We start from the raw sequence: 26,632 nt of genomic DNA on the forward strand, positions 1-26,632 counted from the left end.
GAACCGGAATCATCCCGACAACTCTTTATCAGTGATCAGTATCTTTTTACCTTTTTTTGTCTTTAGCCTATGAACAATTGCAGATAATACTTAGCAGGAAGGTGACACACTTAAATATTGCTTATTTATTTCCTGCAACAGTTAACCATAGGACAAGTTGAGCGTGAGCAAATATAAAAACAATCATTAAAAAATAAAATGGGGTTCTACTAGACCTACCCACACAAGGCTGGCTTGTTTTTAGCTAACCAAAATGTGCTTGGCTTCAGCAATGGCCCAGTAAATTGATGTTTGCCCTGACAACGAAGACAATAAACAACAGCACTTAGTAAGCTCTCAAACACTTAATTGCCTATTAAACACAGTCAACTTGTCATTCTTCTTCCTGTGCCTCCAAAAGGGCCTCCTTGTTTGCTGGGAAGCCCCTTGTACTATAAACTAAACTAGTTGTTGAATGACTTCAGATTTTAAAGTCGAGTCGACGTTGACTAGTCACTGATGATGCCATTAATTAACAAATAAGCTTGAACCTCGAGCTGAGACTCGAACACGGGTTGTCTTGTGCACAGATATAGAATATGACACAGCGCTGCCCACAAGGCTGTTGCTCCTACATTACAGCTTTTTATCAGTTCTTTTGTCTTTGGGTCATTATATTTCTGTTTTAGATTTCTGCTCATTCTAAATCAGATACAGATGAAGTAGCACTGTAAAGATTACATAAATATGAATGCATTATATAGAGAGATTGCGTGTGAATTAATTCTACCTGGCAGCGTCTCTCTACTAATTGTGAAGCTGTGGGTTTTAGTTACTAAGAAATATATCATAGAACTTTTCAGTTTCTAAGCTATTTTATTGATAAATCACAGAACTGCATTGACGATACATTTCTGCGCTACTGAATGTTTCTGTGTGTGTGCGCGATCTGCATGTGATGTGCAAGCAACTGTCGCACTGTGTATGTGTGTGTGTGTGTTACAATGCAGACTGGAATTGCTGTCGACTCGTTTCAGCAGTTTTATTAGTCTTCTTTTAGGAGACAATAACTTTTGTCGCGCACTTTGATCTTTAAAACTTTGCAGACCTTTTACATTCACAAACAGCTTTATTACGCACTGACTGCATTAAAGGTAATATTCGAAAAAGCATAACAGGGCCACTTTAAGCTCTGAAGGAGATATTGGGGTGAATGCCCGAGCTGCAGTTTTTCATACAACTGCAAAAAAGCTGAACAAAAGTTGTCCATATGAATTGTGAGAAATATTTAGCTGGCAGGCCAAAAAAAAAAAAACATTCTTTTACATTACAAGCTATCAGAATTTCCTCTTAACCCTTATAAGCTATTCGTTTTTAATGTACATTCAGGATGTTGGGGTCTCCAGAGATCTTAGGCAATAAAATGTGATTTTGTAACATAATAATGTTTTTTTTTTTTTTTTTTTTTAACAAGTGTAATATCACTCATGTTATTAATGTTTTACTCTACATTTGTGCAGTATTGGGGGGAGTTAAGGTATTTTTTTAATTTATATAAATAAATTACATTATTTATTTATTTTAATAGGTAGGGGTGTTGTGTGTGTTTACTCCATCATGGATGTGTTGTGGTGTCGCCCGTTCATTTATTGTGTTTTCTGCATTGTTTTTATAGTGTGTGCGTGCATGCGTGTTAGCATGAGCGTTCCACATTGTGGATGTTCTGTTGGGTTGCCACTTCCATGTATTTGTGTTCTGTGTTGTGGCTGATTTAGCTTTTTATTTGACAAATATATATATTTTTTTTTTATTTTTTTTTTTTTTTATTTCCCCATTCATCCTATTTTAAGTTATGCTAACATACAACCAGATATCATTCCAATTCATTTTTCTGTCCGTAAAGCTAGCAAGTCTCAACCTCGACATCAGGTCTCATGCCATTTGGATGAAGGGAAATTTTTTTTTCATAATTTTCCATCAAAAAGACCCAGAATAGTAATGTTTGACCATGTAAATATCAGCAGCTGCACCAAATTTTATATTAGCATATTTTTACTCCGTTTGGGCTGAATAAAATTGAGGTGTTTTTGTCTTCCTTGAATATGAGCTCCATATTGTCCTGTATTATACTGCATTAGCCATAAAAGCCAAATCAAATATGATACAACAACAACAAACACATATCCAATAATATAAAAACACATCCAAACCTTTTGTAATATTTTTTTCTGTTCAGTGTCAAGAAATAAATGTATTTTATTTGTCAGGCTTTACAGGGTTAAATACAGTCAACTATTTTGCCAGTATTGATGTGTTTTCTTTAGAACTAGGAACAATGGACAACCACGTCTATTTGTGAATAAATGTTAGGGTAAGAAAATAATGGTGATGATTTTGTTGCAGGTCTGACGGATGAGAAAGTGAAGGCGTATCTCTCCCTCCACCCGCAGATGCTGGATGAGTTTGTGCTGGAAAGCGTGAGTGCGGAGACGGTGGACAGATGGCTGAAACGGAAGAACAGCAGTCAGCCTGCAGGTACGGGCTCGTGGCGTGTGCTAGAATATTCTGCAATAGTGCTGTCAAAAATAGTCCTGCGTTTACAGTGTCTTTGATTTTTTTTGAGGGTGACTTTTTAGATGGCATTTCACACAATTGTAAACACAATATGGATATTTTGAATGCATCATTTGCATTTTGTTTCCATGCTTTATTCCTGGTTAACCTTTGCTTCTGGAAAAAGTATATGCATTAACAGTGGTTCTCAATAAAACCCTTTAAAAAAAGCGTTAAAAAAACTAAATAGTTAGTTGAGATAAAATGCAACTAGCCATACAATTGTACATAACAAAATAAATAGATTTTTTCCCCCTCAAAGAAATAAAAAATACTTCCCAAATAATTATTTTGTTGCTGTTCTCTTGGTAATATGGCTATAATTATCATATCTGGCCCTATGTTTGCTTCATGGTATATAAACATTTTTGTTACTTGAAATAAAATAAACGTTAACTGAAATTAAATTTTAGCTAGTTGCAAAGGCATCATTTCTCAGTTTATTTTAGTCTAACTTGAAGTATTAAAATAACCAAAACTGAAATAAACGAATAATATATACATATATATAGACGAACTATATAGACAATTGGTAGCACTTTACAATAAGGTTTCATTAGTTAACTACATTAGTTAGCATGAACTGATAATGAACTGCACTTATACACCATTTAATCTTTGTTAATGTTAATTTCAACATTTACTAATACATTATTAAAATCAAAGGTTGTATTTGTTAACATTAGTTAATGCACTGTGAACTGACATTAACAAACTGTATTTTATTAACTAACGTTAACAAAGATTAACAAATACAGTAACAAATGTATTGCTCATGGTTAGTTCATGTTAGTTAATACATTAACTAATGTTAACTAATTAACCTTAAAGTGTTACCGACATATTAAGAAAAATAACACAAATGACAAAACACACAAACCGGTGATAAAATTAGTAGACTAATGAAAAATGAAAAAATATAAATCAAAACTATATAAAGAATATATTTTTATATATTTATATGTAAAATTAAAATACAGAATATTAATAAAAACCCGGTTGTACAAATTAGAAATTTAAGACATTTTGTATGTTCATTAATTATCATTAAAATTTCTTACACATCTGAGGCAAAACGTATTATTTAAGTCAAGTTTTAATATCTTAATATGAAAGCCATTTATCCTTTCCATATAGACAGGAATCTGTTTGGCACACTAAATGTCTTTTCAACAGGACCCTAAAACAGTCCTGGAGCACCACCAGCAGCGCACATTTTGTACGTCTCCCTCATCTGACACACTCACTTCAGGTCTCGCAGTCTCTACTAATGAGCTGATGAGTTGAATGGCATTTTTTGGTTCTGATTTTGTTTATTTTTACTTATTTTTGATCATGTGAAAAAAAAAAATCAAGAGAAAAAACCCCCCATCAATAGACTTCATACACCTCTTCTGTGCATGTGTCTGTGTTTATGTAACCTGAGCAGCAAAGACTGCAGAAGGCTAAAGGGTTAGCGCACTGGTGAAAGTATGAGAGAGAGGGCCTGCTGGGTCCTTACGGGTCATTAGGGCTGTTTAAGCGGGACTGGCTTCTCTGTGCACAGCATGCTTCGTGCCTCGGCCCGCTCCACTCGACCCATCACATCCATCAAGGGCCCACAGGGCTGGCGGCCGGCCCAGCTCAGCTACTGACGTCAGAGCCAGCCTCCAGGGGCATGCAGTCGGTCGGCGGGGAGGGGGGGCGTGAGGAGGGGGAATGTGTCGCATTTTGGGAATGTTTTCTGCATGAGTGCAGCAGTGCTCTCTCACAGGCAGCCGGCTGATGGTTAACCTCGGCTCTGCTTCTCAGGCACCGTTTCAACGTCAGTCTCTCTGTAAAGCATGTGTGCCAGATTCTGTCTTGGCCTGTGATGCATATCAAGCAGTGCTTTGAATTAGTATGCATGTTAGCTTTCAAATTCTTTGTGCACGTCAATGATTTTTCTTTTCAGCCAACCAAGACACATTTTACTTTTCATATATATAATCATGTTAACACTGAGCATCTTCTCACAGACCTTAAAGGGACAGTTCACCTAAAGGGATAGTTTAATACTTTCTTCCGTGGAACACAAAATATCTGCAAAATATCTTCTTTTGTGATCCGTGAAAGAAAGAAAGAAAGAAAGAAAGAAAGAAAGAAAGAAAGAAAGAAAGAAAGAAAGAAAGAAAGAAAGAAAGAAAGAAAGAAAGAAAGAAAGAAAGAAAGACAGAAAGAGGTTTGATGTGACAATGGACATTGAGTAAATGATGACAGAATTTAAAAAAAATTAGGTAAACTATTCCTTTAACATTATGTTGTACGCTTGGAAAATTATTGCATTTTTTGATTCCAAGAATAAGAGACAAATGGTGCAGGTTACCCACATGACTCCAGTCCTAAAGAGAGCAAAACAAAATAAAAAGTCAAATCTGAACATCTTATACTTTTCCTTTGATAGGTCACAAGTGTACTTGTGAGATCACTGATCAGTTTAATAATAGATTGTCCTAATCTGGTGTGCTCCAAGCTGTCCTGAGCTGTGGAGATACCCGGACATCATATGATTCCTCTGTTGTGGTGTATGAGAGAGCATCACTTCAGGCCCGACGGCAGCACCGTCAGCAGGGCCTAGGGCTTCAGTCCATGTGATGCTCTTCGTATCGGTCTGTTCCAACTTTTGCAAATACTGTGACCTGTAATTCCTCTAGTATGTCAGGCCCTTTTGCAATTCATGTAGATTATACAGTCAAAGTACCATCAGCTTTTATGTCGTGTTTGAGCATTGTCTCACCCATCATATATGAATACACATTTACAGTATATAAATGTTAATAGTGTATATTCTCTTGAAAGTGCTTATTGGCTTTTGAAATTGAGTACCTCTGCATTAAAAATAAAGTGTTCCAAGCACTAAAGTCATCCTACTCTGACGATGTGACATTGAATGACTTGTCAAATCAATAGGCTAAAGGACAAGACCTACTGGTGACATCTAGCTCTTTCTAATTCTGTCTCCTTCAAGGATTTTCAAGCATAGATCTTTTTGCTTGTGACAGAGAATGACTACTTACACTGCAGAGGCAACATCTGTTCAATAAGACACTGTTGGGTATTATTATATTGAAATTTAGGATTAGGAGCTTTTACTTTGAAGGTGCAGCTTCTCTGTGAAATGTGATCAGTCATATTTTTATATCTTGTGATCATTTTTACCCTGGAAGCACACATTTCCAAACACTCCAGCCTTTATCTCTTTGTGGACTGTGACATGTATTCAAACTAGTGTTATAATAGCTATTTAAGCAAATAATCTATAGCTCCTTTGTGTGTATTTATTCTCTATCTTTATATATTAGGCTCCACCTTAAATTTAAGTCTATAGATTTTTTTTGTGCACATTTTATTGTCCACAAGGCAAAAAGCGCATATCCGAAAGTAATAAGGTACGTAAAATGTACATTGTGCATACATGTCGTCCAGGTTGAGTTATGTTTTAAAGTTTAAAGTGTTTCTGTCATTGTTTACTCGCCCTCATACCTAAACCTCATGTTTTTTTTTGGTTTGTTTTTCTTATTAATTTAATCTGTGGATCCAATTCATAATACCAGTGTGAAGGATTTATTCACAAATTGTGCTGATCCTGCATGCAGTGATCCAGATGCAGCAGAATGGTTATTCAGTCTATTCTTCACAAAAAACTCCCATAAGCATTATGAAGACTTGGAATATGGGCCATATATCAAGTCACATTTATATATATATATATATATATATATATATATATATATATATGTATATGACTTTATACAATACAGATTGTTTCAAAGCTATTAAAATAACTGGGTGGGTTGCACCAATAAGGGTTAAGTTTAAATCTAGATTAAATCAAGGTTAATGTAATAATTCTGTTGCACCAAACTTCAAACCTTGTTTAAAAACAAGCAGGCTTACATTTAAACCATCATTTTGATCATTGTTCTCCTTTACATTTCAGATAGATTAAGTTTAATCCTGTTCAAAGAATACTACTCGACGTTGCACCATTCTTTGAAACGTCAGGGGGCGACTCGTGGTAATTGAGTATTGGAAGCGTTTCAGATATTTCAGTATCGATATGTATTAAAATATTTTTGACAACACTCCAATACACTTAGTTTGTTAATTCAGATGTCTTGTTAAAAGACTACAACTGAAAACTGTATATATTATACACAGTGGCGGTCTTAACATAGAGGCATAGGTAGGCGGCGGCTTGGGGCCCCCTACCAGCAGTCGTAGTAGGGGGGCCCCCAACCAACCTAAAAAAAAAAAAAAAAAAGCATCTTATCATCATGAACGCTTCAAAAGCATGGTAAATTGTATTAATATTCTTAAGAAATACGTTGAAACGTTGAAGTAGTAGTTAAAATGTCCAGTTCATGCCTTCATGGTTATCCGTCTCTACACATACACCCCCGACTTTCACAATGAAATGGACTAGTCCGTAACGGTGCGCGGCGCGAAAGATAAACACGCAGTGACAGGAGGACTGGGACGTACACAAACAGAGACGATATAAAACGAGTCTAAATGTGAAGATGAAACGAAGTTACCCAAGCGGCTCAAATAAAAGAAAAAAGCGAAAAGACGCAGATAAGTATTTGGCAACGCTGCCAAAGATGACAATTTTTTTACGGCTACTGTTGGGGATACAGACAGGAACAACAACGTCCAAAGCGTTGAACATGCCTCTAACAGCAGCAGCATCTAACTTAACGTTAGCTGTGAAGTGGCGCTAGGTGAGAATAATGTTAACACACTCACATGGATATACGTGGATTTGCTTGGAGCAAAATGCAACATCACCTCTCCCAAGTTCGCCCCTCTTACGTTACCCCCTTACCAACGGCTCTGCCCCTTACTATACCGTTTTGGCGCTTGTAAATGTGACGTGACAGATCACTAGCAGCAGGTGAACCGAATCGATCCTCTCTACTAGCTAATAGTGAATAAACACGAATGAACAATGTTGAAAGATATAGTACAACTTACCGAAATGTATATTCCTTATCGATCAATCAGTGTTTTTCAACCTTGGAAAGACGTCAATAAAACAGCTGGAGAACAATTATGTCACTTAACGTTACGTTACCTCAGGAAAGCCGTAATATATGTTATAGCATGTTAGTTGGCTAGAAAAAAGATTATTTTGCTAAATATGTGTAATATATTACATATTTAGTATATTTTTTTACTTACATTATTAAAATTGTTATTATAATAAAAACACATTATGTTTAATTTGAGTTTAATATATGTTTACAGCATTATGTGAGGTTTTTTTTTGCGTACCTATCTTGGTACAGGTATCTTGCGTACCTAATATTTATCCAAAAATGAGTCAATATTGAATCAAATCACAAGAATTGAATTGAAATCGTGACATTTGTGTCAAGCAATAAAAAAACCCCGTAGCTTACCAGAAATTGTACCATGTAAACATTGTAACATGTTTCTGTTTAGTTACTAAAATGTTTTGATATCACAATACACTTATTGTGATGCTAGATTGTTCTGGTGTTAGCTGAAACTGTATTCTCTGTTGGGTGCCATTGTGACTATTAGTTTGTGTAGTGCTACACTTTGTGTGTTCTCTGCTTTTTGGATTAAAGAAAATGTATGCAGGATTTAAAGGGAAAGTTTTTTTTTTTCCTCTCCAACCTTTACTTCCCTGTAGATTAGCTTTACCTGCCTATCCACCATTCAGTCTGTAAAAAAAAAATTTGTTCTCTTTTAAAGATCGAATGGAGGGGCCCCATACATACTTTCGCCTTGGGCCCCCAATTTGCTAAATCCGCCACTGATTATACATAAAATTCAACCCGCCAAAGTGGCTAGTAGAGTGACTGCGTTACACGCCACTGCTGAAATCCACCCGCATTTGACGGGTTGGCGAGTGTTAACATCAAGCCTTGGACACACCTCTTAATTATTGAATTCAGGTGTTTCAATCAGACACGTTGCTGCAGGTGTATAAAATCAAGCACCTGGCCATGAAGTCTGCGTTTACAAACTTTTGTGGGGAAAAATGTTGTGGGTCGTTCTAAAGAGCTCAGTGGATTACTGTGCCATCTTTACTATAAATCGGTTCATGAAGTTTCATTCCTGCTGCTAGTTTCATTACTATCAGCACAAAAACTGTGCGGCGGGAGCTTCATGGAATGGGTTTCCATGGCCGAGCAGCTGCATTTAGGCCTCACATCACCAAGTACAATGCCAAGTGTCAGATAGAGAGGTGTAAAACACACGCTGCCACTGGAGTCTGAAGTAGTGGAAATGTGTTATGTGGAGTAATGGATCACGCTTCTCTGTTTGGCAGTCTGATGGGTGAGTCTGGGTTTGTCAGATGCCAGGAGAACGTTACCTTCCTGACTGTATTGTGCCAACTGCAAAGTTTGGAGATGGAGGGATAATGGTAATGGGGCTGTTTTTCAGGGGTTGGTCTAGGCCCCTTACTTCCAGTGAAGGAAAACCTTAATGCTTCAGAATACCAAGACATTTTGGACAATGCTATGCTTCCAACAGTTTGGGGAAGGCACTTTGCTATTCCAGCATGGCTGTGCCCCAGTACACAAAGCAAGGTCCATAAAGACATGGTTGGATGAGTTTAGTGTGGTAGAACTGGACTGGCCCGCACAGAGTCCTGAAATCATCCCCATCAAACACTGTTGAGATGAACTGATTGCGAGCCCGGCCTTCTCGTCCAACATCAGTTCCTGACCTCACAAATGCTCTACTGGATGAATGGGCAAAAATTCCCACAGAAAATATCTAAAATCTTGTGGAAAGCCTTCCCAGAAGAGTGGAAACTGTTATGGCTGCAAAGGGGGGACCAACTCCATATTAATGTCCATGAATTTAGAATGAAATGCCATTACAGTCCCTTTTGGTGTAATTGTCAGGTGCCCCAGTACTTTTGTCCATAGTATGTTGTCAGACTGAGAGTTTCTAGTAGTCAATCAAAAAGGAAATGGAATAATAACACAATGTTTATTGCAATGGCAAATCCATTATAGTGCACAATATTAACCGTAGATGAAAGATTTAATCACAGGTTATAATTATAATCCCTAATTTGTTAGTCTGTGTTTAAAAATAAGTAAATTAAAATAAAACCTAGATTAGCAAATTATTAGATTGCAAAATTAAACTTTTATTGGTGCAATCCACCCTTAATGTTGTAAAATGAATAAATTATGAAACAAATTAAATGCAAGATGTAAAGCAGCTCTACAGAAGATAATAGTGCCATTATTCAACTCAATTTAGATCAGTATTGTTTCAATTCAGATCAATAACTGTGTCAATGTTGCAAAGTTCAATTATGAAACAATTTCAATTAATCTATAAGCAGCTCTGCAGAAGACAATAGTGTCATTTGTAGCAAATTAGCTCAAAAGGGAAATATGTATAATTAATTACAACGAATTATAAACATTTGGATTAGTTTCAGAATTGACTGTAGAAGAATTAATATTACAATTATTTAATCAGTTCGTCCACCGAACAAACAGTATAATTAGTTATTAATTCTAGGAAATAAATAATCTTCTTGGCCAAGAAAGAGTAACTTTTTCCTGATGCAGTACTTGCAGGGTAATAGCATATAGCAAAATCAAAAAGTTTAAGTGACTTTAATTTTAAGCGGCAAACACAGAGACAACAAAGCGTGGAGTGGATATAATGGTTTAATAAAGGAAACTACGGTATACTACATACAACTAAACTAAGCAAAGAATATATACAGAATAAAGAAAGTAAAGAGTGAGAGAGAGAAGAGAAGAGAATGGCTAGATTACAATCAGTTAACCACGGCCTCTAACATCAAAGAATCAGGATCACCTTAAAGGGGCACAACTTAGAAACTCATCTGAAGGCTGCAGACGGTTACTTGCATTTGATTTCGGTTGCTGAATAAGTCCAGATAGTCCCGGTAAAGATTCTTGAGGATTTTGCTAGGAGTGCGCTGAAGCGTTCGTTCTTCTGGATGGTCCACGTTGAATCCAACGAAGTTGCCGGAAGCAGTCAGGAAATGTGTCTCAAAAGTGATTGAGCGAAGATGTGCTTGATCAGGGAATTATTGAAGGCCCTATCAATCACACCCATTTCTGACACAAAGACCAATCAAAGATGACTGGGAGAAAGTCTTTGTTTTATCTTCACCCTATTTGCGTGTTTATGGTGGCATGGAGAATTTGTGCAGTATTATGTATTTTTATCATAATATACTAAGCACCATTATGAATACCAAAAAAGATGGGCATAAAAAGATGTTAAAGCAAAACATACTTGCACCTGTATATCAGCATTTGAAATTACCCTAACATAACTAACGAATCATAACTAGGCCAATATAACATGGGGACATACATACAACACAGGAAAAAAATACTATACAGTTGGGAAAGTTTGATTGTGGGTAAAAATGCCAATGTCCTTTTTCCTATGTGTATTGAAAGTTTGTCTCTAGTCTTTGAAGCTTGCAAAGAGCTTCAGACACCGTCTCCACTCGGGTCATTCAGGGGAGCGAGGTGACATCAGCCTTTGAAGAGAACTCGTTTGGGCCAGGCCAGTGATCAAGTTTAAACAAAGGGAAAGAGGGAAGGTTTTTATAATATCTAGAGCACTTTGATCACATCCATTCATTACACATTGTTCAGCTCATGTCTGTTCAGTGTTGATTCAGTTTAGTTCAGTTTAATAATGGTGTCGATGTTGCAGAGTTAGTGTCACTAATCCAGCTCAAATCAGTTCAAGTTAATTTTCTTATCTGTTAGTGTCAGTGTAGTTAAATTGATAATATTACTGAACATGAATAGTCTTTTAAATGCCTTTTAAACAGTAAGTCATATGTACTCCTTTTAGGATATTTTTTTGGTTCCTTTGTATTATTTTTGAGGCCTGAAAGCTCTGGTCCCCATTCATTGTTGGAAAATAGTGACCACATTATTCACAGTTTCTCATTTTGTGTTGCACGGAAGAAAGAAGTAACATGACACAAGGGTGAATAAATGATGACAGAATTCTCCTTTTTGGGTCAACTGATCCTTTAATACGGTAGTGTAGTTTTTTTTCTTTTTCAAATCCCTAACCCTAAATATAAGCGAGCACTACTAATAATGCACCACTGTATGTGTGTACAGTAGATGATGTGTCTGTGCTTTGGTTGAGACTAACAAGGACCCCCAAGGCTCCAGTGATGTCAGCTCCCTGCACCTCATTCCCAACTATAGCGTCCCACTGGCCCTGTTTTCTTCTCACACATATGCAGTCTTCAAGTAATTGATAAATCCCAAACCTTTCGCCGCTCTGCCTCCAGAGAAATGCTACATCTGGACTGATCCTGTGCCACGTTGTCGCACACACACACCACATGTGCACAGTGTGATTCATGACCTACTCATTCAGTCTGTCTTTAGCCTAGTTGCCTTGATGACCTTATCCATACAGGAGAGCCGCCAATGACGTGCGCCTAGAAAATCCTAAAATGTGCTGTAATTCAATAACAGAAGAGGATGCCGCTTGAATGTGTAGTTTGTGTCCAGCTTGGCGCCAGACAGGGAATGTCTGGACATAATTCTAATAATTGCTAAGAATTCATTAATACATTCACATTCATCATGTTAGTGATAATCGCATTTACCATTTTGTAATTTTCTTAGTTCAGTGTGGTACATTCCCCAGCACTCCATTATTAAACCATTTATCCATTCTTTGACGTGAAACAGCATTTTACTTCCATAATACCATATTGACAAATTTTCAAGTGAAATGTAAAATTCAATAAGAAAAATGTAGGGCAGTTTTGTGTCCATCAGATATTAACTGAATGGTGAAAGTGGTTTAAAGTATAGGTTGAAAAATAAAGAGCTTGAGGATGTCAGTTATTTCAAAGATTGTTACAGTTTGTTGGAAAATTATTTAGAATAAATTGTTTAGAAGACATTCTTTTTCATTGTTGACTGGTGTGTGTGTCATTTCTGCACCAGACCTGTGTTCAAATGGGTTTCTGTTCTCCATAATCACCATTGGTCAGTAGCAGTGCTGTTTATATATATATATATATATATATATTATAATATATTATAATAATTAATTCATAATTTATAATAATATATACAAATAAAAAAAAAATCATAACAAAGTGTCCATAAACATGGCAGCATCTAGGTTGCGTAGTTCCGGGACTATATGCACCAGCCAAGCATTTTTCATTGAGATCAAGTGGAATGTTTACAACTCTCTAGGATAACTGATTTTTATTTTTATTTTTTTTAGTAATGTTCTGTGATCAGTACAAGTTAAGCTCTAATGACAGCATGTGTTGTACAGAGGTTGTAATGTCTTGCCCAATTTTAAGTACATGTTTTTTGATTGTCAAAATAATGTACTTATTGACAGAAGACCAAACCGAAATCTGCTTTACTTTTCATGCTGAATGGAGAGATTTCATTTCAGTTTACACAAACAATCTGGAGCAGATATTTGCCCACTGAGAGCTTGACAGAAACACATCTGCAAGTCCCTGCATTGATTACCAAAGATTTCCATCTGGGAATACCAGAAATGGAAAGTATGACGTAAGCATAGGTAGCCTGTGGTGCAAAGTGGAATATTGCCCTCCCTTAAGCTGTCTAGCAGAACCTGGCTAGAGAGACACTTCTAGGCTCTGTTCTAAAACCCTCAGGTGCGCTTTCAAAAGGTAGACACCTTACCGATTCATAAAAATACCACAATGACGAGAATAAACTGTGTTAATGTAAATGTAAAAGACAACTAATTTATTCAGTACCCTACAATATCAGTTAAAAAAGTTTTAGGCTATTTAAACCAATATTTGTCTGTGCACTTTTAAACTATGTTTAAATCTTCGCAGCATTAGCTTAGCAAAATGCTAACCGCAAACTCTTTTGTAATCAGTTGTCACGTCTCTCGTTTGCTTTGCTTTAAGGTAGTGACACACCAAACCGACGCCAAAGAACTAGTGCTGATGAAAGCCGACTGTGTTGTCGCTTTGCGTCGCCTGCGTCGGGGGGAAAAGCTGCACTTGAACACACCGAGAGAACTACAGCTGACTGTCAGCTAGCATGTGCGTTCTGCGCCTGCATGTAAATGATGCAACTGTCTTTTTCTGCAGATATTTTCATCTATATTCGTCATTCAAAAAGGGAAACCGATGCTGCAGGTTGCAGATACACAAACCGTAAACAAAGCAGTGCGTGCTTACGGTTTTGAATATCAATCCGCTAAACACTTTCTTTATTCCACTCCGCTCATGTTAATATTGAAATATTTGCCAAGGAATACTCAGGTAAGATGACGTCAAATTAGAACAGCCTTCTATCTGTACCGTTTTGACTTCTTTGCTCGCTGTTTTGCTATTATTCTTGTTCACTAAGCTGAACAGCCAATCAGAGTTTCCTCTTCGGCCCGAAGCATTTTGAAAAAAAAACCCCGACTACATCCAACTAGAGCCAACACACCGGAAAAACTACGTCGGCCGACGCTCAAAAATGGCCCGGTGGCCGATCGTCGGCTTGTGCAATTTTTGTCTGATTTGTAAGTTGCTGCCTATATGTGTTGTTCCAAATCAGTCACATGTTGGTTCATGTGGCTCTATTTTGTTTTGAAGGAAGTTGCCTATCTAGATAGACTTGTCTGTGTAGGCCAGGAACTCAGCCAGATTGTCATCACATGTGTTTGTAAGAAGGAACATCAGGAGTAGACACTGCCATACTTGCAGGTCCCGCAGTCAGCCATCCATTGTTCTCTTGGACATGAATTGTGCTGATCTCTTATATAAATATATAATAAAAATGACCGTTTAGGCATATTGCCTGCTTATGTCAACAGGGGATCAAAAGAGATCAAAAGCTTTGACACAGCAGGATCAGTTGTCCTTGCATGGCTGCCTCTATCCACCCCCAGATTGATCCACACGGGCCTGTAATGTATCAACAATATTTAGGCGGGCTGATACAAGTGATCTGATGTTGGGAACAGTGCAAAGGCCACCATGTGCTTGTCATCATGAAGTCCACATGACCTTAGAGCAGTGGTTCTCAACCTTTTTGACTCCAAGCCCAAACCTTGCCACACCAAAATCTGAAACAACTAATAAGGCCCCTAAGAAAGTGGGATTTTTGTTGTTGTTTCGATTCAGTTCCAATTGTGTCATTGCAGTTAAAATCAGTAATATTTCTGAATACTTATTGTCTTTTAAACCCCAGGCAGCTGAGCAAGCCAAAGGTCAATCAGGTGATGATAGAGGAAAAAATAAATTGAGCAGGTGAATTAAAATAATAAATATCGTGATTTGAAGTTGTTTTAAGCCCCCTGGTTGAGAGTCTCTTCCGTCATTTTAGGTTTCAGAAGGGTGCTCATCATGAGCATCCACTATGCTCCCCCGATCACTCGATTACGAAAGTGTGAACCGCAATGACTTAGGTTGCCATTTGGGTCAGGACCTTGGGTCCAAAAGTCTTGAGAACACATTGAAAATTTGGGATTCACAATTTTCTACTTTGAGCAATTCAACGAATTTTATGAGGTGGCTAATTTGTACGAATTCATACGATCTCACTCGTACAAATTCGTAACATTTTTGGTAAATCGTACATATTTTACGAGTTGCCCAATTTGTATGAATTCGTACGGATGACCTACCCATCACTGGGGTTTAGACAAATCATAGGAATTTTACGAGGTGCCTAATTCGTACGAATTCATACGACCTCACTCATACGAATTAGCCACCTTTTACTCACTCGTGAGATTGTGTTGGAATAACTGGAAATAAAACGTTTTAGGATTTAAAAAAATGTAAAACAAATAAACATATTAACCCATCTGTACATACATACAGTTTATTTACACTTATATAAGTGTGTCCAATGCCAAACTTTCTCTGAAAAAAACAAACAAAAAAAACTTGGAAATCTGAATGCTGCAGATGGGTCATTGCTGTTTGCTGCTTTGGAATTGGTGTGATTTGGTCTGTACATGTGAAAAATGCATGCCAAAAATTTGGACTTTATTTATTTATTTATTTAGATTCTATGCTAATTACTTACTGTTTGTTCTGCAGTGCAAATGTAATAACGTAGAGACTGTTTAGCCACTCAAGTAGAGTTGTGGTCATGTTTACATACCCCTTGCAGAATCTACAAAATGGTAATAATTTAAAAAATAAAAGGCATCATAAAAATTGTATGTTAGCTTGGGACCACATCGGTACCCGTGAGCAGTCTGACGTATGTCTGTTGCGAGTGAGCTATAATGCTTGCACAGAGATACATTCTACACGTTTATATGCATCACTTCCTGTGTTCTGCACACTGACTGAACTTCGGTTTAAATGGGGGAAGCCAGTAGGAAGAGTTAGCTGAACGTCTCCAGGTTTTTACAAACTCACTGACCTCAGAAACAGGTGTTTTCTCTGGAGAACAAAAGGAGGCAAATTCTCACAAATTATTTTTATCCCTATTCATCTGAATGTGGATGTTCACAGCTGTGTCTGTATGTAATACATGGCATGTGTTTGAAGGTTGACAGAGCTTTTGCAAGCCATTCTATCTTTTGCAGTTTGATATTTACCAAGGGCTTGGGTATTAGTTTCTAAAAACTTAGATTTTTGCTTAAGATTTGAAGCTTGCATAGCCTGAGGAAGAACGCTTATCAATGCAGTGGAAAATTGTCAGTTTGGCTACATGAGTTACTCATTGAATGTTCCCTAACACCGTGTTCTAACCAGGCAGGGGAAAAAATGCTTTTTTTTTTTTTTTCTTAATCAGTTGCAAATGTGACAATTAGGAAAGTGACAGAAGTTCACAGAACTTCTTGTTGGTTGTTTGGTTTCTTATTCTGCTCTCATTTGCCCAAAATTCTTCTCCACAGAGCAAGGTTTTGTATATTGTTCTACTGCAATTCTGTCAAATGTGTAGTATGGCACCTGGTCAGGACACTGGTGTCAGTTTCAGTGTAGCTACACATCACATTGTGTTTGTTTTTGTGTTTGTGTTGGAACTGTGGCACAGCGGTCAGTGTATGACACATTGAGCTGTGTTGCTCATGTCGGTGATGCAGATTTTATCCTGTTTCTCATGCTTTACTGTTTTCTCTTTAAAATCCCACAAATGAACTTAATTCATATAATTAAAGACATAAAAAGTCCATAAAAAATTTTTTTTAAGTAAACGCACAAGACTGTGTAAAAATGGGGCGCATAATAAATCTAAATAAAACATGCTTTATGTAAATGAAGGGACGTTCTGCCCAGTCATCCATGAAAGTGACTTTGTGTTACAGTATATGCTCATCTTCATTTGTTTTGACATGGTTTTCTTTTCTATTTTAACAGATGACTCCTCAGCTAAAGAAGTTAGCAGGGTAAGTGAGGCATCGCATTTGCTTTTGCCCATTTTGTGTGTGTGTGTGTGTGTGTGCGCGCGCGTGTGCGTGCGTGCGTGCGTGTGCGTGCGTGCGTGTTCCTTTAACCCTGTAAAGCCTGACATAGAAAATAATAGTCTATATAAGTTATATAAGTTTTTTTTTTTTATATATACATCTGGCTTTTATGGCTCAAATTATGATAGAAGAGAATATCTGCTCATACTCATTTGAACAATTCGGAGGCCTAAAATATGCAATTTGATGCAGTTTCTGATACTTATATGGCCAAAAAGTAGACAAAATTCTGATAGCTTTTAATGTAAATGAATGAGATCTTATAACAGTATAGCAGACCATGGGCCCTATCTTGCACCCAGCGCAATTGACTTTGTACACGGACGCATGTATCATTCCTATTTTGCACCCGCGCAAAGCGGACTTTTCCCTCCACAGACGCACGTCGGTTAACTAAGAAATACACTTGCGCTCCCCGGGGCGGTTCAGCGCAAAGAGGAGGCGTGTTCCGGCGCAAACGTTCCCTCATGCTATTTTACAGGTTTAGAAAACAATTGCGCCACTAACCGAAAAAAAACAGTTTAAAGTCAGTGGCGCGTTGCGCATGTTATTAATATGCTATTTTAAGGGTGCATGCTTGGCCTTAATCAATGTAGCGTGTGCACAATGCGCATACACTTTGATTCTCTCATCTACACACAGACGCAGCAGTTATCATTTTTGCAAATCATACATTATTACGAAAGATAGATAGATAGATAGATAGATAGATAGATAGATAGATAGATAGATAGATAGATACAAAGTTACTTGCGCTTTGCGCTTTGACACTTGCGTTTCAGATCGTTAAAATAGGGCCCTATGTGTCTAAAATGCATATAAATATAAATTGTCGTTCTATATCTCCCAATAGCATTTTTACAATTTTACTGAAGGACCTTTTACTTGCTAAAAAAGTATAAACTATCAATCAGACGACAGACAGCATGTAGATGATTATGTACAACAGGTTTTTCAGCAAAATTTAGAGGCCTTAGAAATGTGCTTATCAAATGTGATGCAGTAGCCTTTATGGGGTTAACCTTAAAGCAGTCATAATATGAGAAATCAATGTTGTAGAATGAAAAGGATCTCTTACATGTAAAAAATTGTTTTATTATTATTAAAGTAAGTGTGTAGCAAAAGTGTTGACATTCATGCCAAAATGGGACGGTTATCGGGGAGAAGCGCTCATGGAACACTTCATTGAAAGTTTCTGCTAATAATCACTATAAGCAACACACACACACAAACACACACACACATACATACAGCTGCTAAATATGAAAGTGTCTGTTGTATGAAAAAAGACATTGAGAACACAAACCATGTGACAGATTTAAATGAGCAGAGGCAATGAGCTGTTAATGAGATCATTGCCACTTTAATGGGCTAGGGTTAGGAGCACACACGCTGTGCTCTGAGCACTTAGGTCTGCTGATTTAGGGGACAGAGATGAAGAAATTAAACTGGGCCGGTGGAGAGGGACAGGAATAGCAGAACAAGGACTTTTTGGAGAAGGACAGCGGGGACGTCGCCTGTCCTCAGTGCGTCACAAGTTCATGTACATAAACAGGATGTGTAGGGAGCCGTTCCCGTGGGGGAGCACCTCACACACCCCTCGTCCACCGGCCCACTCTGACCTTTCACACAGGGACAGAAATAGATATTCTTGTTTGGGCCTGCCGTTCATTCCTCCTGATTTGGATGTTAAAATAGGATTTAGAACTAATTTCTGTATATACAGGTTTTTTCATATTTCATGTGCATATTGTGCGAGAAAAGCTTCATTATTGGATGTTCATGATTGTACTGCCTTTTAAAGTGAGAATTTTTTGGCCTAAATGTCAAAAGGTGGTCCCATAATGCACTGCAATAATTTCAGTGAAAAAATCCACCCAGAATGGAGAACAAAGCAAGACGGTTTTCAGTCTGATTAAATGGTGGACTGTTTTACACTGTATTTGTATTTTTATGTTGTTCCCTAAATGCAAAATTCTAAATTGATTTTAATGGTAAATTGACTCTCCTGTGTGGATGGCTAAATCTGAGCTACCCACATACCTTTCATTTAATTTAGTGGAACATCCAAAATGTTCAACTTTTAGCAAAAAAAATTAATTACTACACTAACATTCAAAAGTTTGGGGGTAGTACGATTTTTTGTTTGTTTTATTCAGCAAGGATGCATTAAATTGATCAAAAATGACAGTAAAGACTTTTTCATTTAAACACTGTTCTTTTGAACTTTCAATTTGTAAAACAACCCTGACATTTTTTTATCACTGTTTCCACAAAATTATTCAACATTGATAATAGTAATTAATGTTTCTTGAGCACCTATTCAACATATTAGAATGATTTCTGAAGGATCATATGACACTGAAGACTGGAGTAATGATGCTGAAAAATTGTAGGAATATTTCACAATATTACTGTCTTTGTACATTTTTGATCATATTGATTATTTAAAATAACTGTTTTCTATTTGAACATATATTATGTAATTTATTCCTATGATGAAAAGGCTGAATTTTCAGCAGCCATCAATGTCACTTGATCAGCATATTAGAATGATTTCTGAATGTCTCTGAAGACTGGAGAAATAATGCTGAAAATTCAGCTTTCCCATCATAGGAATAAATAACATTTGAATATGCATTAAAATATAAACTGTTCTTTTAAATTGTAATAATGTTTCACTGTTTTACTTTTTTTATTTTATTTTTTTTATTATCAAATAAATGCAGCCTTGGTGAGCATAGGAGACTTTTTTAAAACATTTTTGAGGAGTAGGGTACTTCTAGCTGTAGTGTGTAGTATACAGTGCATGTGCATGTGAATGTGTGTGTCTCTTGTGTCCAGCAGTACCAGGACACGGATATGCAGAGCGTCGTATATGAGCTCAACAGCTACATGGAGCAGCGGCTGGACACTGGAGGAGACAACAAGCTACTGCTCTATGAGTTGTGCAACATCATCAAAACAGGTCAGAGTCTTTCCGTCTCATCCACACACACAAACACACTCACAGAGGCCAAATTACCCACGTCAGCCATTCATAACACTTAATAATTCTTAAAGGATTAGTTCACTTCAGAATTAAAAATTAAAACTCACTCCCATGTCATCTAAGATGTTCATGTCTTTCTTTCTTCAGTCAAAAATAAAGAAACATTTTTTTTAGGAAAACATTCCAGGATTTTTCTCCATATAGTGGGCTTCAAGGGGGTCCAAATTGCAGTTTCAATGCAGCTTCAAAGGACTCTACACGATCCCAGTCGAGGAATGATGGTCTTATCTAGCCAAACGATCGTTCATTTTCAAAAAAATACAATATATATATATATACTTTTTAACCACAAATGCTCATCTTGCACTAGCTCTGCGATGCATCACACATTATGTAATCACGTTGAAAGGTCACGTGTGTTCCAGTTCTCATTTTCTCCTCCAGCTTCAAAATCATCCAACATCGTTGCTTTTTTTTTTTTTTTTTAATGCCGTTTGACTAAGTCTTTGCATGCGTGCTTTGTAAACACTAGGTCTGTACTTCCGCCTATGCCACGTGTGTATCACAGCTAGTGCAAGATGAGCATTTGTGGTTAAAAAGTATATACTTTTTTTTTTTTTTTATATGACCGATCGTTTCGCTAGATAAGACCATTATTCCTTGGCTGGGATTGTGTAGAGTCCTTTGAAGCTGCATTGAAACGGCAATTTAGACCTTCAACCTGTTGGACCCCACTGAAGTCCACTATATGGAGAAAAATCCTGAAATGTTATCCTCAAAAATCTCTTTTCGAATGAAGAAAGAAAGACATGAACATCTTGAATGATGTGGGGGTGAGTAAATCTGAAGTGAACTAATCCTTTAACTGTTCTTATTAATATTATAAAACATTACTATAGTTAAAATGTTACTAAAATTTTTACCAACTGACACACTTGGAGACGAACATAATTCGGAATTAGGCCTTAGAATTAGGCACCAACAATAACAAGTTACAGCGTTCACATGGTTTCATAAACAGCACATTGCTCCGAAGCAGAAACGTGAACGCAACGTAGCTGCCAGTAGAGAGCCTTACAGATGAAGGTGTAGTGAATCCAGGTTAAAAGGTCTAAGTATGGGTGTTCCCCATCTCTCTCCTCACACACGCTGATCAAGCAGCGCTCAACCTGTCACTTCCCATCCACCCACGCTTCATCTGCATGCTGAAGCACTGCAGAGCACTGGGATTCATTCCGGCCCCCTGCACATCTCACGCACGCCAAGCTGAAGCGTGCGCACCGGTTTCAGAAATTTACTTTGTTTTCTATTTGGGAGCAATATTTGGATATAGATTTTCAGGGGCATTTTGTAACTTGATGAGGTACCATAGTTGTTTTTCAACTCTATAACAGTATATACAACTATATAACAGTATTCTGTCCATTTATGTCAAATACTTATTTGAATCAGTTTCCGTCCACCTATTTTTCTGGACATCGCATAAAAAAATATTGGATGGAAAGTTGCGTGTAAATTCTAAAAATGCACATAAAAAACATACTCAATTGAGGCAGATGATTTTTTTAATCTGATAAGAAGTCATGCGCATAATCTACAGTGGAAACACTTTTACCGAATAAATCCCTCGATACGCAACAAAAAACTCACATGACTTTGCCTCAGAGGATGTGATTGGATAACTGGACTAACCAGTGGATCAGTTTAATTGCACAGCTTCTCAAATGTTGGTTTGATCATTCTGAAATGCCTGAGCCAAAGTCTGTAATCAGAATGATTTGGTTTAATTCCCTCCTAGAAGCATCTCACATAATTGGGTTCCCAAATACCAGGCATCCGAACGCAAGATAACATGACAGCGTTTATTGCGTTCAATCTGCTGAGACGCAAGTCATTTATGATGTAGGATAAAAGAGCCACAGTAGCTTCCCTGATTGCAGCAGCTTCCGTTTTCCATTAGAGATATTTTGCGGCAATTTCCCAGGAAGTGATGATTTTGTACTCTTGAACACATGGGATTGAAACGATGCTTTATTCGCAGATGTTTTATGCGATATTCCAATTTTGAATGGAAACATGGCTAATGTGAAATAAATGATAAAGCTTCCAGATTAGAATACTTGAACTATTTGTATTACTTTCACTGGTAATTTTTTCTCTTTTTTCCATTCTTTTGGTCCCTTGGAATACTTGGATCTTCTTCAAAAGCAAGAATCATTATATCTGTTAAAAACATTAGCCATATGTATTAGCTCTTTGCGGTCTTTTCCCCCTAGAAATGCCATGCTGAATCTCGGCCCATTTTTGTCCAGTTAAATTCTTTTGAAATGTCTAAAACATGATACATCATCCTGTTTTTTGTTTTGTTTTGTTTTTCACAGCCACAAAAGCTGATGGATTTGCACTTTACTTCCTTGGAGAATGCAACAATGTAAGTATTTCCAGTTCTGGTTGAGTTGATACATGTTTAAGATTGTTTTGTGGATGTTGACATTAAGAAAAATACTCAAACTCAAGTGTAAAGTCATTAAAACATTGATTTAAGAAAGGATGTAAATCTTTTAGTGACCATTTAAAAAACTATTTTAGATTATTTAAAGAAGACAGTTTGCTTAAATTAAACTAGGAACAATCTATATTTGGTCAACAAAACTAATTTCTAAGCACTGAAGCATTAGAGGTCTTAAGATCATGAGAAACATAAACTCAGCCAAGTGAGTCCAAACCTTTGATTGGTCATGTACATGTTCTGTTTGTCTCAAAATGGCCTGGAATTTCTATAGCATTAAAACACTTGAGAACCCTGCTTCATTTCCTCTCTTTTATCCACTTGAGTGGTTTTGCTTGGATGACTAGTATTGTGGCCAATCAGATAACTATGTTTGAAAGGGCTTCTCTTTTGCCTAATCTGTCTTATTCTGTGGAAAATGATGAATGGATACACCAATCAGTTGTTGTTTTTTATTTGTAATAATTTGCCTGCTATGTTCATTTAATAATTATGTAACTGTCAGCTTTAGTGGGTACAGCTAGTCTTCATCTTATGAAAGTATTGTTAACAGTTTTTAGGTCAATGTTGTATTTTAGCCAGGATAGGGATATATAATACGATTTTTAAAGTACAGACAAATATTATAGTTACAGTGACGAATCAAGACATTTTCCTTAACGTCATGCTGTTTTGTTGATGTTGCTTTCCCTGTCACAGAGTTTATGTTTGTTCACTCCAACGGGGGCAAAAGAGGGGCTTCCTGGGCTCATCCCCTCTGGTCCCATCACGTTTGGGACCACCATCGCCGCTCACGTTGCAAAGACACGCAAGACACTACTTGTAGAGGACATCATAGGGGTGAGCCACATGCTGTTTTCACTCATTTCCAAGATCCTCAAAATAATTTTACTGCATCTCAGTTTGACAGTATTTGCTATTCTAACTGCTATTTATACTATTTTAGCAAATATATATTTTATAAGATTACCTAAAGTGGATGTGAAATTTGTCGCTACTCTGAATGTGTAATGTCACATCCAGTTTGTCATACACTGGGAGCAATTAAACCATCTTAAATGTTCAGTACCATGGACCATTCAGCTATGAGATTCAGCAAAATATGTCTTAATTTTCATAAGAAATCCATTGGTAAAAAGACTGACTATGCATGACAAAATAACAATATAGTTATTTTAGAGCATTGTTTCTCAATTGTGGGGTCGCAAGACCCTTTTGAGTGGGAGTGAGTATAGTCAAAGAAACAACAAAAACTTATTTCTAAAAAAAAAATTCTAATGGGAGACTTTTTTTTTTAAAGATTTGCATGAAAGCTGTTGACTCTTCAGCAAAGACTTTGCTCTTCTGTTAGACAAGACTGTTTTGTGCCAGTATAGAAAGCCAAACATGCCAAAATCTGCTTCAAAGTTTTTCCTATCTCACTACCCATGATGATGGGGCGGTCAGGGGTTTCATGGAGATTCCCCAGGGGGAGTGTGCAGTTGCGATGCATGCCCGCAAAATGCTGACACCTGGTTAGGATCATCTGCAACTCCCATCCAGCACCTGTGAGACCACAGCAGTTCTGGTTGCTGTGCCTTATAGTGCTGCTGGACAGGCCGCCTCTGCCCTGCATGCGATGTCTACCAGGCCAAAGCACTCATTGCACAAGGGCAGTTCTGAGCCAGGGTTGATGCAGGAACTGCGCACGGTGACTGACCTTGATGAAAGTCCCCTCGGTCAAATAATGTCCACTTTGGTGGTCCAGAAGCACCCTCTGGCTAGACCTTGCAGAGATTGTGAGATGTTGACAAAGTGCACTTTCTCGATGCTCCCATCTCACAAGGTGGCCTTTTCAGTGATGCTGTCAGTGACTCTGCCCAGCAGTTCTCGGCAGTCCAGAAGCAGGCTCAGGGGAGATCCCAATTCGTCAGTTTACGTCTGATGTAATGTCTCCGTTCCCTCTTTCAGGGAACGGGGGTTACATTAGTAACCTTGACATTTTTCAATTTATAAGTAAAATAAAGCCTGTGGTAAACATAACTTGAGGATACATTGACGTTTTGTTCTAGAACGTAAATTACACACACCCATACCAAAAACGCACATTTTCAAGCAGTTATGTTTTTATGTGAAAACATATGTTTCTAATTTCTAATTCTAACTAGATAAGACAGCTTGGGGTGTGAGTGTGTGCAGTTTACATTGTAGAACAAAACGTCTAAGTCTCGTCAAATACTGTTTACCACAGGCTTTATTTCACTCATAAATTGGAAAACCCTAATATAAAACCCCATAGGAAAATCTCAAAGGGACCAGCGGGTTCTGACGTCATCCCTGCACCACTCTATTCTAAAACAAACTTGTTAGGGCCGATTCAAACAGTATGTGTTTTTTTGCGTTCAAAATTAAATACATACAACTTATATTTTATGTAATTATGATGTCAATTGCCAAAATTACCAAAAATTATCAATAAATTACCAAAAATTATCAATAATTTATCAATAAATTATAATAAATTATCAACACATACTAAGTGTTATGTCATCTGTTAGCTGGAAAGATTTGCGTGCATGTTTGATGTGCGTTCCATTCATCAGGATCAGTGTCCATACCATAACTATATTTGGTCTCTGGCCTTCTAATTTAAACCATCTTTAATTTTTAATCATATGTGTACAAAACTGTAGGAATATGACCATTATGTGTAAAATGTCTTTGATACTCTAAAACAGTGGTTGGCCATATGACCTACATTTCCCAATGGTCATTAAGCCGTGACCCAAATTAGTTACAGTAACAAGTTATTTAAAGCAAGCTTGTAGTCATTTCAATACATAAAAAAAAAAAAAAAAAATTATATATATATATATATATATATATATATATATATATATATATATATATATATATATATATATATATATATATATATAAAAAAGAAATACATTCACAATATTTGTAAAAAAAAAAGTGGCTGCAGAAGCTCTACGGTTTGTAAAACCTAAAAATAGCATGTTCGTGAACTGATGGACTGTGTTATAATGTGCCAAATTGTGTAGCAGGGTTTCTGTCTTAAAAAGTCTTAATTCGCCCTTACACAAATTAAGACCTTAAAACGGTCTTAAATCAGAGCAGAAAGTCTTAAATTCACAAAGTCACAAATGACTTAACAAAAATAATTTTTATAACAAAAAATTATATCTTTCTCAGTATTTTGTCCTGTTTTCCAGTACAAATATCTAAACAAGTTTAAATTAAGATACATTTACTTGAGATGCAAATGTAAAATTAAGTCTTGAGAAAATTGAACAAAATTAAGTGAGTTTATGCTTAAAACAACAAATATCTGTCAAAACTTTGTATTTGCACTGGAAAGCAAGATAGAAATACTGAGGAAGAACACTTATTAGCAGTGTGATCAGAAGGTACAGTAAAAGTTATTTCCACATGGTAACACTTTACAATAAGGTTCATTAGTTAACATTAGTTAACTACCTTAGTTTACATGAAATATGAATGAACAATACCTCTTCAGCATTTATTAATCTTAGTTAATGTTAATTTTAACATTTACTAATACATTATTAAAATCAAAAGTTGTATTTGTTAACATTAGTTAATGCACTTTGAACAAACAATGAACAGCTCTATTTTTATTAACTAACATTAAAAAAGATTATTAAATACTGTAACAAATGTATTGCTCATTGTTAGTTCATGTTAGTTAATTAACTAATGTTAACCAATGAACCTTTTTGTAAAGTGTTACCATTTACATTATACTTGACGTATACATTTACACTGAGAACATATTGATGTATTGTGTTACCTTCACTTTATTACTAAACATTCCTTTACTTGGTCTTAAAAAGGTCTTAAAGGGATACTTCACTTTAAAATGAAAATTCTGTCATCATTTACTCACCCTCAAGTTGTTTCAAACCTGTATGAATTTCTTTCTTCTGCTGCACAGAAAGATAGATATTTTGAAGAATGTCAGTAACCAAACAGTTAACTGGAACCATTGACTTCCATAGTAGGAAAAAGAAGTACTATGGAAGTCAATGGTTCCAGTTAACTGTTTG

At 36.7% G+C, this 26,632-nt stretch overlaps 1 protein-coding gene across 5 annotated transcripts in view; it reads left to right on the forward strand.

Annotated features, from left to right (window-relative positions):
* The window catches only part of pde10a (phosphodiesterase 10A), a 135,057-nt gene that overhangs the window by 88,632 nt on the left and 19,793 nt on the right, over positions 1–26,632 (forward strand). For 3 of the 5 annotated variants that reach the window (XM_084390925.1, XM_084390927.1, XM_084390929.1), the window contains exons 2-6: positions 2,383–2,514; positions 16,955–16,983; positions 19,906–20,029; positions 22,435–22,484; positions 23,262–23,402. In XM_084390925.1, coding sequence (XP_084247051.1) covers positions 2,383–2,514; positions 16,955–16,983; positions 19,906–20,029; positions 22,435–22,484; positions 23,262–23,402 — 476 coding nt within the window. The remainder of the gene's footprint in view (positions 1–2,382; positions 2,515–16,954; positions 16,984–19,905; positions 20,030–22,434; positions 22,485–23,261; positions 23,403–26,632) is intronic. The other 2 variants (XM_084390926.1, XM_084390928.1) reach the window with 1 other exon arrangement.

Source organism: Rutilus rutilus (genome assembly GCF_951802725.1).
Source record: "Rutilus rutilus genome assembly, chromosome: 20".
Taxonomy (NCBI): domain Eukaryota; kingdom Metazoa; phylum Chordata; class Actinopteri; order Cypriniformes; family Leuciscidae; genus Rutilus; species Rutilus rutilus.